This window comes from Pteronotus mesoamericanus, unplaced genomic scaffold, assembly GCF_021234165.1.
Source record: "Pteronotus mesoamericanus isolate MK-2021 breed Mesoamerican mustached bat unplaced genomic scaffold, CSHL_Meso_final scaffold_167, whole genome shotgun sequence".
NCBI classification, from domain to species: Eukaryota; Metazoa; Chordata; class Mammalia; order Chiroptera; family Mormoopidae; genus Pteronotus; species Pteronotus mesoamericanus.
The window spans coordinates 29,984,458-29,997,664 of record NW_026555308.1 but is presented as its reverse complement, the minus strand read 5'-3'; the positions used below and the strand labels follow the sequence as shown (position 1 = coordinate 29,997,664).

Below are 13,207 nucleotides of genomic sequence, written 5' to 3'. Positions count from 1 at the left end.
ACCCCTCCCCTACTCTGCTCCAGCCACACTGGGCATCTTGGGGGTTAGCGTCAAACATACTGACTCCTCTTCCCCTCAAGGCACTTGCTGTTTCTTCCTCCAGGAACCGTGCCCCTCCTGGTCCCCACACATCGTTGGCTCTCTCGTCGTAGGTGCACCTTCTCAGAGGCTCTGCTGACTCTCCTGTCAAGTAGCCTCCACAAGCCCCTATACCTCATGCACCTTTTTTAAAGGTTTATAATAAATGTTTTTCAAATAAATGAAAACCAACAAAAATAACAGCAAAACCTATCCTAAGTCATATTCCCTTTCATTGATGGGAAACCAAGGCAAAGACAACTTTCTGAGTTTTTGAACAATGGTGCAGATTGCATTAACTCATACATACAATGAAGCCAGAAATCACAGCTGAGAGGGGCGTGGAACCGATGGTGGCGGGAGCCGGAGTTACCTCTGATTATCTCATCATTGGTCACTGGAGGGTGGACCTTTTTATAAAATATCTGTTTCATTCAGTTTTATTAGAACAACCAGTTTGCTTCCTTTCTAGCAGTGATCACAAACTTCATCTCCTTTCTCTCTCTCTCTCTCTCTCTCTCTCTTTCTCTCTTTCTCTCTCTCTCTCTCTCAGTATTGACCTATTTCAATACCACAGAACTACCCAATGTATTTAACATTATTTTTCTTTTTGCACTTTTTTGCTGAATTTAATTGAATCCTCTTAAGCTAAATAAGCTATGATGTAATTTCACTAATCTTCCAATAGACTTTTATGTTTTAGATGGCAAAGGATAAATGCATATATGCAAATGGTTGTAATATGTCCTACCTTGGCATTTTATTGAAAGTTAATCAACAGCTTCATATGGTTATTGGTTTCAATACACTTCTGTGTAGGAGAAATACATTTAGAATTAAAATTAGCAGCTAAATCACTGCTTTTGATTGGGATCTAAATATACTTCAAAAGATAGTTTTTAGAAAATACAATTTTACTTCATGCTGGATAAAAGCAAACACTAAGAAATCAAATGTGATGATCCAAAAGTAATTGAATACTCATGTATCGGAGATATTTTTTAAAAATATTTTGTCTATTTATTCATCTGCTTGTCTGACTAGTATGTAATTTCCATTGGCATAGTTGGGTCTATTGTTTACTTATATTCCCAGTAATTAGCCAGTACTTGGCACGTTGTAATACTAGCTGGTACTTACTATGTGCCAAATTCAGGCCCAAGCACTTTGTTTCATTCACCAATTTTTACAACAACCTACTAGGTAGGTACTATTAAGAAATCCCTCACCAGTCATGTCGAATCCATCACCACCTTGAACTTGCTCCAGTCCAGTCTCTGAATGGTAGCCAGAGTCATCTTTTCGAAACAAAATTCAGTTCCGACTCAGTCTGCTTAAAATCCTTGGATAGCTTCTCATTGCTTTTCAGGAAAAGCCAGAATTCCTGTCTATTCTTAAATTGCATCCTCTCTACCCACCCTCATCCCTGCCCTCAGGCCTCCTCACAGCTTCTACTACCCTAGCCTTCCTTTAGGTCTCTGAACCCTCCAGGCTCCTTCCCTACCGAATTTTCACCTGCTTAGCTACCCCTTCCTGATCATCTACTCCAAGAGCCTTTCTGCCCCCCAATGAGGTCCAACCCTCTTGTTAGTGGTCTCATGTAGGAGGTACCCTGTAGAGGTTGGATTAATAAATGAAGGTATTATTTTTTGTCTTAAAGTATAGGACCACTTAATTTCCTTATAATTTATTTATTTATAATGTATAATGTATTTATTTCAAGCGGTTGGCTTTAGCATAAATACAGGATACATTGATGTGCAGATTGAAGTTTAGAAAATAAATTTCTGAGCCATGTGATAGATTGGTTCCCCTGTTCAAGTGCTGCACTCCTGTGTTACCTGCCCTGATAACTGGGATGTGGTACAACACACATAGTACAGCTCTGGGTTTCCTTTGTATCTCCTATAAAAAACGCAGCTGATTTTTCAAATTTGACAGGACAACTTTTGTCGGAAATTTGCCCTTTTAAGTTAGGAAGACAGGCCCCCATCTTCCTGCTCACTAGAAGCACGCGTAATAGAACAGGCATGCTCAAGGCAACTCAGACTAAACCAGCCGCTGTAAACCACAATGGAAAAACTGCAGCAAAGTATTCCCAGTAGAAATCTTGGAATTCCTTCAAGTATATTGAGATTTTGTTAGAAATTGAATTGCCAGTGTAATCCATCTTCCTTGTGAGAAAACATTCAGATAAAGAGCTGGGGCCCAGCAGCATTAACCATTAGAACATCCCTTAAATCAATAAGCTACAAATCTGGCCACGCTTTCTTGCAGCGCCCGGTGCCATGCTAAAGTGGCTAGAGGCTGAAGCCATTTGACGGATAGCACATTCGAACCCAAACTGCCTGGCAATGCAGATTTCCTAAGTCACGATGGGCCTTCCCTTCCCTTGTTAAACTCTGCAGAATGCGATGATATTTTACTGATGCATGTAAGAAAAGCAGTTTTCCTTTTGTTTTTCAGATTTTCCAAATGTGGTTATTGAAGGAGTTCTCCATGGAATATTCTACCCTCACCTACAGCCCAGGTAGAAAGCCTGCATGGCCAGAAGAAGCTGAAGCCACTTTCAGAGTTGTAGTCACAGAAATCGATATCTACCAAATTAACCTAAACTCTAGGACATAACAGCTCTAGCTAGTGGTAAAATCCAGTCCCAGCTTAATTCAGGGCAGGGACATTTCCATTAGAATGGTGCTTTTAAAAATAGAAACTGAACGAGGGCTTGCTGAGGTTAAGGCCAAAGGTTTAAGAAGTAGAATGTAGCTGCCAATTTAGAAATCCAAGAAAAGGAGGCTGTACAAGATCCCCGGAGCACCCCGTGCTACAAAACAAAGTGACTCTCAGCTTCACCGGCCATTTGCTAATTGAAAATCTCATCCTGAATCGTACTGAGACTGATCAACTCCGGTAGCTTTTGTGACACTAATCTTTTTGTTATGAAGTTTTTTTTCTCAGCCAGTGATAGATACATTCTGAAGGGCTGGGTCCAGGAGAGTATCACAGAAACACACTGCTAACTATGATGGAGGAACTGCCATGTTTTGCTGTGTATAATGCACACTTTTCTCCCCCAAATTTTTGAGGGAAAAGTAAGGATGTGCATTATATATGGGTATAATGACTATGTAATCCCATGTATAATGTGCACAAAATGTGGATGCGCATCATACACGGCAAAATAGGGTAAACTGAAAATTAAATGATGCTGACAATAGTAGGGCACTTTTTAAACCATGGCATTTTAAATATAAATAACAGTGGAGTTGCGTCATACCCAGAGCATGGCTTCTAATGCCGGTCCATTGGATATAACGGGGTACCAAGATTATCCTTGAAAGCCCTTTAGAAAGGCACCATGTTGGAAATCTGTCCATCTACCACGGCCAGTTTTTCCTCCAGTGTTGGAAGAAATGACTGTTTCTTTTGTTGAAGAACAATTGAAGTTGTTGTTTGTTTAGGGGCTATTTTGTATTTAAAAAAACACATACCTTCAAACACTAGAATTACACTTATTCCTGAAAGACGCTTGCCCTCTACGAGACAGAATGGGAACTGACAGAGCCTAAGGGAACAGCACAGGGACAGCACTCAACTCGGTTTTCCCAAGGGCGTCTATTCATTGAATAGATGGTATTGTCATGAGATTTACTGTTATGTTCCTTACGGTTTCCTTTTCGCTGACCTCGAATCTTGAATTAATGTAAATTGAATGTGTTTATGAGATGACTCCGCTGTACATCTTACATTCATTTTTGAGTAGTAAAGAATATAAGCAAAAATGCAACCTGTATGTATGTGCTGTATTTAGACATTTCATTGAAAACTAAATTAATAGCTAGGTTATTTATGATTATTCATTTTAATGAGCTTCTGTGTGGGAGAAGCATATTTAGATTTAAAACTAATTACTGAATGATGTTATTTGATTAGGATATAAATAGACAAGTTTAAAGCCTGCTGCAAACTTTTAGAGATGTATTTATGATAGATATGTTACTACTTACTGGAAACAAACGAGAACTAAAAAATCAAGTGTCATCCACCAAAAATAACTGAATAGTCAAGGGTTGGAAATATTTTTTAATGTTTTTGTTATTAGCCATTTTGAGTTCAATAAAAACAAAGAACAAGAAATATTTGAATTTGTCTTCTGCCTCTAAGATTTTATTGTAAATTACATCTTGTCTCTCTACACACATATACACACACAACGTCTCATGGATTCACATAGACATTTATTTCTAATGTGACAAGGTGTTAATTGTATCATCTCTTAAGCCAAAAAGTACTCATTAAATAGTTTTGATTTACCAAGATAGTGACTCTTTTTAAAAAAATAAAGACCAGGCATCTCTGATGGCACACCATGCAAGAAATATTTTTTGAGAGTTAATATATTCTTAGTGATGACTTTCATTTTTTATTTTTATGTAAAAGTAATTTCATATTCCATTTCAATTCCATTGCAGGAAATAGAAATCACGGTAGGTATTTTAAGCAGACTTAAATAATGAGACACTGAATACTTACAGAATCTTTGAAAGGATGAGGGGGGTGAACTCCAAAGGGTCTCCAAGAACAACTTCGAGAAGATTCCAGCCAACTCCAGTGTCCATATGCCAGGGGAGCTACAACCTCTGCCTTAAGCAGGAATTCAAGGAGTCGGGAGGCTGCTTCTGGTGCTGTCGAGGGGAAAGCCACCACTGCAGTCGCAACCCAAGGACCGGCGTGTAGGATCAGGGGGTCCCTGTGACCACCATTACTGTCTCCTAGTAGCGCCCTGGCAGCTGGTGAGTGGGCGCGGGAACAAAGTGTCTAGCTGCCTCCACCTGCTCCACAGTTGCCTCTGCATCCGGGGCCTTGGCTTGCCAGCAACGACAGCCCAAGGCAGCAGGAAGGTGGCGTTGGCCCACTTTCATCTTCTACTCCACATCCCGTGGAAGTCCACCCATGGCCAGCACATTGTTCTTGATCCCCAGCTTCAAGGAGATCTGGGAAGGAGTTGGAACTTTCTGGTCTCTGCAGCTCAGGGATGCACATTGGGAAGATGATGGAATGTATTTCCACAGTTGAAAATTTAATAAAAGGATATACTGTAAAAGAAAAGCCCCCGCCCCGTCACCTGTGTTCCCAATTCCCCTGCCGCAGACAAGCATTGTACTTAGTTTACATGTGTACTTCTGGAGAGATTTCATCCACTTGCAAGCAACTAATGCATATTTAGTATATATTCCATCTTCCCCCTATTTTTACAAAACATCAGTTTTTCAAAGCATGAGTTCATAGACAATAGAGAAGAAAAAAGTAAAGGGAAGAAAACAGAATAAAGAAAAGGAAAAGAAATCTCATCACCAACTTAAGGCCAGAGTATGGGACAGACCTCACCCCCCCCTCCCCCAGTTCTTAGTGATTTGCCTGGCACTGATCTCATACTGTCTCCCAGTGCTGTTTGAATGCAGAGCCTCCCTCAGGCCTCTCCTCCATCACCCGGCAACCCTGCTGTCCTTTCTACGCCCCCACCCCACCCCATTTCAAACGGTGAGCCATGCGTGCAACCTCAGCAACACTGCGACCATCAATGCCTGGTAAATCCTCTGGTCATTTCACTGTGAAAAGTGTAAAAATCTCATGATCACAATCTAGAAATAACAAATGGCTTTTCTCTCACTTGCCAACTGTGATTATTGATAATGGCTGCCTGAAGTGCTCTTTAGGAAGGATTCTGACACACCCATTAGAGTCGCCACTCTCGAAAAGGAAAACAAGTGTGGTCCAGGATGTGGAGGCATTCACGCCGTTACACATGGCTGGTGGAAATGTAGAATGGTGCTGCCTCTGTGGAAAGTGACATAGCAGTTCTTCAAGAAATTAAACACAAAATTACCATATCATCTAGCGGTTCTACTTATGGATGTATACCCAAAACAAGGGGAAGCAGGAAGTCAGATCCTGGAACAGCCATGTTCATAGCAGCAACATTCTCACTAGCTAAGAGACGGAAACCACCCAAGTGTCCATCAATGGATGAATGGATTAACAAAATGTGTTATATACATACAATGGAATATAATTTGGCCTTTAAAAGGAGGAAATTCTGATACATGCTACAACATGGGTTAACCTCGAAGACCTTATGTCAAGTGAAATGAGCGAATCACAAAAGTACTTAATATGAGGTACCTAGAATAGTTAAAGTCATAGAAACAGAAAGAGAATGGCGGTCACCACAGACCGGAGGGAGGAGGAAGTGGGGAATTAGTGTTCAGTGGGTTGCAGTTGGGGAGATGAGAAAGTTCTGGAGCTGAGGATGGTGATGGCTGCACACCAGGGTGAATGTACTGAATTCCACCGAGCGGTACACTTAAAAATGGTTAAAATTATAAACTTTGTTATGCACATTTTTATGACAATTTTTTTAAAGTTTTTTTACAAAAATTTTGAGGATGGGCTCAGTGGGTAAAGGTATAGTAAGCGACTGATGATGTTAACCAAGGGAACAAGAGGAATTTGATTCAATTTTAGGGGGTCCACAGTGGCTTCAGAGGAGGCTGGTCATAGTTCGTTTGGGCTGCTATAACGGGTGCCGTAAACTGGGTGTTCGATAGACAACCCAGATCTATTTCTCACAGTTCTGGAGGCTGGGACGTCTAAGGCACATTTAGTGTCTGGGAAGGGGCTCTCTTTTCATGGTGTCCTCACTTCGTGGAAAAGGGGCGAGGAATCTCTATGGGACCTTGTTACTAAGGGCGCCCCAAATCATCTTCCAAAGGTCCTGCCTCCAAAAACTCTCACATTGGGGATTAAGTTGCAACTCATGACTGAGCGGGGAGAGGCACAAACATTCAGACCACAGCCGTGAGCATGCCAGACAAGTTTGATCAGTGCACTTGATTGATGCCGTATATGAATGCATATTTATTTATTCATCTACTTGTTCAGTGAAAGCACTTTGAGTTTCTCCAGTGGACTAAAGCACTGTGTTAGTCACCTAAAGAATAAAGACGTCCTTGTTTTCTGGAATTTTCAGCCATTTACTGGGAGTGCCTTTCTGTTTAACTGAATTGGATGTAAAGTTCAATGAATAAGGCTCCCTTCTCCAGGCTCTCTGCTCCACTTAGAAGCAATCCCTTTCACGTTGACTTGCTATTGGTTTCCATCCTTGCTGATAACTATAGATTGGGTATTCAACAGTAGAAACCCAGGGAAATAGCAGACACTAACTCTAAACTGAAATTTCTGCAACATTTTTGTCCATTCAGGTACATAGTGATGATCTGGATTCTGATGCGGTAAAGAGGCACTTATTTTTGTGTGAGAGGAGGGAGGTTTAACATTCAAATGTTAAGCCATTGGACTCTATGCAATTTACAAGAGAAAAAAATCGTTTCATATCCTAGGAGTATAATTGTAAAAGTGACCTATTAAATGTAAACCATTCTGTGTTGGTTGCTCTAACATCAGCATGGTGGCATCGGCAGCGTCTCCAGCTCTGATACTCTGTTCATTTACATGCTTTTGTGTACCAGGATCCTGCTGGGTGCTACGTGCTCGATTAGGGCTTTTCATACTTTATTCCATTATAACTTTACAACGCTTTATGAACTTTTATTGAAGAAGAAATTGAAGGTAGATTACTTAAGCACTAATTAATTAATCACAGATTGATTAAGCAGTAATTTGGGGGCCAAGACGTACTGGGCTAAATTCTGTCCACAGCTTATCCCATTGAAGCATTGCAACATCTTTATGAGTTAAGTATTATTACTTCACTTTACAGTGAGAAAAATGAAGACTAGAAAGGCAAAGTAGCTTGACCAAGGTCCCCAGTTAATAAAGAAGGATGAGGGTTTAAGCCTTTCTTCCACAAAGCCTTGGCTAATCCGCTCCCCCAACAGCCCCGGGACATGCATTTTGAACCACACATGAGCACTCACGTTGGAAAGAACTAGGTGTGAGAGTTGCTGATATTTCTACAGTACATTATAAATTACAAAGTGCTTCCCCATCTCACTTGACTAAACCAACCTCTCCATTCTGAGCTGCGGCCTCCTCCCAGGTCTCTCTGCTCCCATCCTGCACATGAGAGCCGGAGCCATCTTTTGAAAATGTCCAACAGATCATGTCACTCTCTTGCTCAAAATCCTCCAATGGCTTCCATTCCCTCTTAAAATGGAAACACCTGCCATTCTCTCCAAGTTCCTTTGCACTCCTCTTGCTTGTACTCATCTTATTGGCAGCACTCACCTACCAGTTCCCAGGATTTTCCAACCTCAGTCCAGGCTCCGGTCCTTCTGCACCTGCTGCTCTCGCTGCCTGAAGCACCATTTCCGCCTCACTTCAGAAGCCCAGGTCATTCTCAGATGTTAAGACTCGGCCTAAATGTCACCTCCATAAAGGACCCCACCACAATCACCCCCGTTCCCAACTCCCCCTCCACACCATTATTCTATTATAGCAAACTTCCTTCCTTCATAGCTGTTACCGCCCTCTGAAATGACCCCGTTTGTCTATTTGTTTACTGCCTTGCTCTCCCCATGAGGGCAGGGGCGGTGTCTGAGCGTTGACACTTTCTCCAGTGCAGACCTGGGTAGATCTCAGGAACCACCTGGGGGAGTAGATGGCTGGCAGCCTGTGTTCCTGTCACCTGACTTGGCACTGGCTACATGCTTCACAGAAAAGGCTTCGTAAGTGTGGGGTGAGGGGGTGCATCACCTTGAATTTAGGATTTGCTAACACCTTCCCAGATTACCATGATTCATTATATCCTGAATGTTCTGAAAACAGTGATTTTCTGCAGTTTGCTGACCAATTTGAGTAAGCATATACACTTGGAGGATTTCTTAACTGTCCTTATTTACAAATGAATAAGCTAATTTGGTGATTGCAAACAATGGTTTTATGACCTCACAGGAGAGCGGTGGTTGACGTTGGGACCCTGGACCAGCAACACCAGCAATCACCCATGAAGCTGATAGAAATACAGAGCATCAGGCCCTGCCCCAGTTCCAGGCCTGGACACGCTGCGAGCGGCCTGGGCATCTGGCAAGCCCTCCAGGGAACTCTGAGGCGCAATTAAGTTGGAGAACCACAACCCTAGGACATTTCAAGTTATTTTCATTTTGCATGTTATTAAAAGGTTTAAACTTTTTTAAAATTAAAAACACCCGCAATGCTTTGGGGTGAACAGGCATGAAATCAAACAGTGCCAGAATGGCCGCTGCGAAGAGCTGGTGATCCCTTTGAGACAACAGTGCAGCCCCTCAGCAACTCAACAGAACTGATCAAGTACTTTACCTGTAGCAAAAGGTAAGAAGTAAACATTTAGAAATTGTCCGCTTCTAAACCAACTTAGAGATGGAGTTAGTGTGGTAATTGTTCTTCACAGAAGGCAACATGGTGTCTTGGTAAATTCTTGGTTTCTTTCTAACTTGGAACTTGAGTCAACTAGGATCCGTGCTTTCATGGGACTTACAGAATAATGTGATATTGGATAAATACCTCCCAAATTTGTAAAGTATGTTAAGTGCTATGAAGGAAAATTAAGGTTTGTTTATAGGATGTGCAGGGAAGGCAGCTAATTTAAATTTGGGCGGAGGAGGAACCTTCTCTTCGGTAGTGACATTGAAGTTGATACCTAAAGGAGGTTGGACACAAAGGCTAGGGGGAAGGGGAGGGTGTTGCAGAGACAACAGCAGGCCCCAAAGCCCTGAATGAAGAGGAAGCTGCAGGCAAGGTCCCCAAGGAAAACCTGGGGCTGTGGAGGATGGTGAGGGGCTGGGGCTGGATCCCTTAGGGCTTTCCTCTGGAGGTGGCATTCAGGAATGTGGCTCATAGCCTACATGCAGTGGGAAACCACTGACCAGTGGTACTCAGGAGGGAATTTGACCTGATTTTTTTTTTTCAGCTTTATTGAGGTATTATTCGCAATGGTTTATTTTTTTTACATTAATTTATTTTATTAGACATGAAATTTTTTAAAACATGAATTTTTTTAAAAATCCTTCAAAGAGGTTGCCGGCATCAGCAAACTGCAATTTAGGATAACATATATGATGTATCACACTTCATATGATTATTTTTAAAAGACCACTCTGATTGCTTGTGGAGAATGGGCTGGACAGGCACAAAGTCTGAAGAGGAGAAACTGTTTGAAGGCTCACCCATCAACTCAACAGAACCAATAACACTCTGGTTCAGGGTGGTAGTGGTGGAGAGGGTGAGATGTGAGTATTTAAGGTATATTGCAGACCTAATGGTGAACTTGCTGCTGGACTTGGATGTGAAATGTTGAAGAGCGGTGGAAGAAGTCAAGGATGGGGTTTTGGCTTGAATAATGAGGTAGATGCTGGAGCCATGCATTGACTGGGGCTGGAAGTGGGAGGCTGGGACCAGACCTGCTATGGACTGAATGTCTGTGTCCTCCCAAAATTCGTATCTTGAAACCTAATCCCCAGTGTGATGGTTATTTGGAGGTGGGCCTTGAAGAGGTGATTAGGTGATGACAATGGAGAATCTCCTCGACCTTCCACCATGAGAGGACACAGCAAAAAGATGGCATCTATGAATCAGGAAGAGGGTACTCACCAGACCCCAGCTCTGCCAGTGGCTTCATCTTGAATGGTGAGAAATACATTCCTGTTGTTTATAAGCCACTCTGTCTATGCTATTTTGTTGTGGCAGCTTGTGCTAAGATAGAACCCCTATCCAGGGTTGCATTTGCTAGTTATGGCTGCAGTGGTTTGGAAGCCAGACTAGCTGCAAAACTGACCCGCCTGCAGAAGGAAACCAATCTAGATGTTTCCCGCTTTGGCAACAGACCTGTGCTGAACTGTCTCTAACTTCCTGCCCAGTTCATGAGGGCCAGGAACACGCTCTGTAGCCAGAAACAAAGCGCAGAGAGCAAACCTGTGACTTTGACCCCATTCAAAGCACATGGTATTGCTGCCTCTCTGAGTTGCAAGTGGTGAGCAGTGTCATACAGCTTTTTCACTGAACCCCAGGAAGGCCATGTAAGTCACCCCACAAATGAGAATTCAAATGTAAGGGTTTCCAAAGTGGTCACCATGACTTTCACAGTACCTAAGACTAGAGGGTGGCGTCTCGTCACCTCTCAGGGCTGAACCTCTGCCAACGGTCAGCAGCATGCCACACTCACAACCGAGGCACGATGCCGAGGCCCACACTGCCATTCACCACAAATGCGGCCACTTAAGGCCACCGCCGCCTGGGCCTTTCCTCTTCCTGCTTGCCACCCACCGCATTTTGCCAACCTACTTCTGTCATGTTCTTCAGATCCCAACTAAGAAAATAAAGAGGAAAAATTTAGTTTTGAAAGGTAACAGTTTGAGAAAGAGTAGAAACAGTTGGAAGATGAATGTCAGCATTTAACAATCTTTATAGTCCTGAGAGATTTTAAGTACCTAGTAGCATAAATATAATTATTGAGCAGTAATTATGCATGAAACACTATCTAGGGTATGGTTAGAAATAAGATCTAATCCTTGCCCTACAGGAGCATGCTGTCCAAGGAGGAGGTGGGGGACCCCAGGTAGCAGTTAAAACAAGGTGTGAGGAGGTTTCCAGGGAGGCTTGCTGAGAGGTCCCACATTCTGATCCTGAGGAGGGCTGGGAGCAGGAGGGGTAGGGGAGGCGTACAAAGCAGACAGAGCAGCTTGTACAAGGCTTGGGACCAAACCAAAAGTTCTGAGGGCTCTATAAAAAAGCTGTACTTCCAGGATGACGGAGTTAAATCAAGCCTTGAGTTTCCTGCTCTGGCTGCCCAGCCTTATTCCTCTGCTCATGACAACCTGTCACAGTGCATGTCCTGGAGTCCAGAAGGGGCACCGGAAGCAGACCTGTCTTTAAAGTCCAGGTTGGAAGAAAAAAGTTTCAAGTTTTCCACTTGAGATAGCTGTCCAAATGAGAGGACATGATATTTAGCCCCGAGGATGGATGGTGACCATAGTTTTAATAGCAGTTTAAAAGCCTAGTGTGCTTCAGGAAGGGAGTCCTTCACACCCTCTAAAAAATGAGCAGGTGCGAACACTTAAATGGCTCCTAATAAAACTTCAGAAGTGGGCAGCAGAAGGGATGTGAGCATGTTGAGTCCTCCTCAAACCCTCTGAATTTGTGGCCCTGAGCATTCTGATGGGACTAGTGATGGGATTAAAACTCTGTGGATTTTGTAATATATTTTGTTGCGATTCTCAATATTTGTCAGATGGGCCTTTTTTTTTTTTTCCACACAGGACTCCTAAACTAGTCGCTGCAATTCTGCATTATTGCCCATTGTTTTTTCCATTGCTCTAGAATATTAGTGATACTAGCAAATCCCTGAGTGGGTTATGTTATATCACAGCGAAGACTTAACACTTGGCCAAAATCTTAAATTCACAAGATGAATTACATTCTTAAGTAAAAGCCTCTATGCACAATACTTAACAGCAATAAAATTTTCCATTACAAATACTGTTGTTTTTACTCTCTTTTAATTAAAAATAAAAGTGCCTTGAGGGGGCTTTGAATTTCTAAGACTTCCAGATCAAAGATTTCTTCAGCTGTCTGAATTATAGGAATGTTGAAAAACAAAAACAAATTCTTTTCCTGCTATAAAGTCTTTGCCATGTTTTTGTCTTTATGTAACTCAAAACGGCTGAACTAAAAAATGAGGCTGGTGAGTTCCGTTCAAAACCTAAGACTTCATCAGAAATGGAGTGTACAATAATTCTGAAAGTATCATTCTAATTAATCTAACCCAAGAATAAATTTTACTAAATTCTTATCCAGTGATCCAGAAAATTGCTTAGTAACATTTAGAATAAAACAACTTAAGGCTAAGGATACCAAAATGTTTTGAATTGTTTATTAAAGTGACTTGAGACTAAATTGTGATACCCCGGGCATGGTGGCGGTGGTGGCCAGAGTATTTTCCCTCAGATTCCACGCGCGCCCTTGGCTCCGTGCATATCTTTCTAGCAGCGCACTTGGCAAAATGGTGCACTGCTAATTTCTGAAGCTTTTGCAGAACACATAGATTTTCTTTTTGTAAAGCAATAAGTTGTAGTCATTTTTTTGCTGGTGTTTTTGGTATATGGGCTGACCTTAAGGGTACAAGAAATAAACTGCT

General features: G+C 42.2%; 1 protein-coding gene across 1 annotated transcript in view; it reads left to right on the top strand.

The window, feature by feature from the left end:
* SNX24 (sorting nexin 24) overlaps positions 1-4,223 on the top strand; it is a 144,365-nt gene extending 140,142 nt beyond the window's left edge. Inside the window, exon 7 of the mRNA XM_054589901.1 lies at positions 2,545-4,223. Within this exon, the coding sequence (XP_054445876.1) occupies positions 2,545-2,612 (68 nt within the window). The 3' untranslated portion in view covers positions 2,613-4,223. The remainder of the gene's footprint in view (positions 1-2,544) is intronic.
* The last annotated feature ends 8,984 nt before the right edge of the window (positions 4,224-13,207 follow it).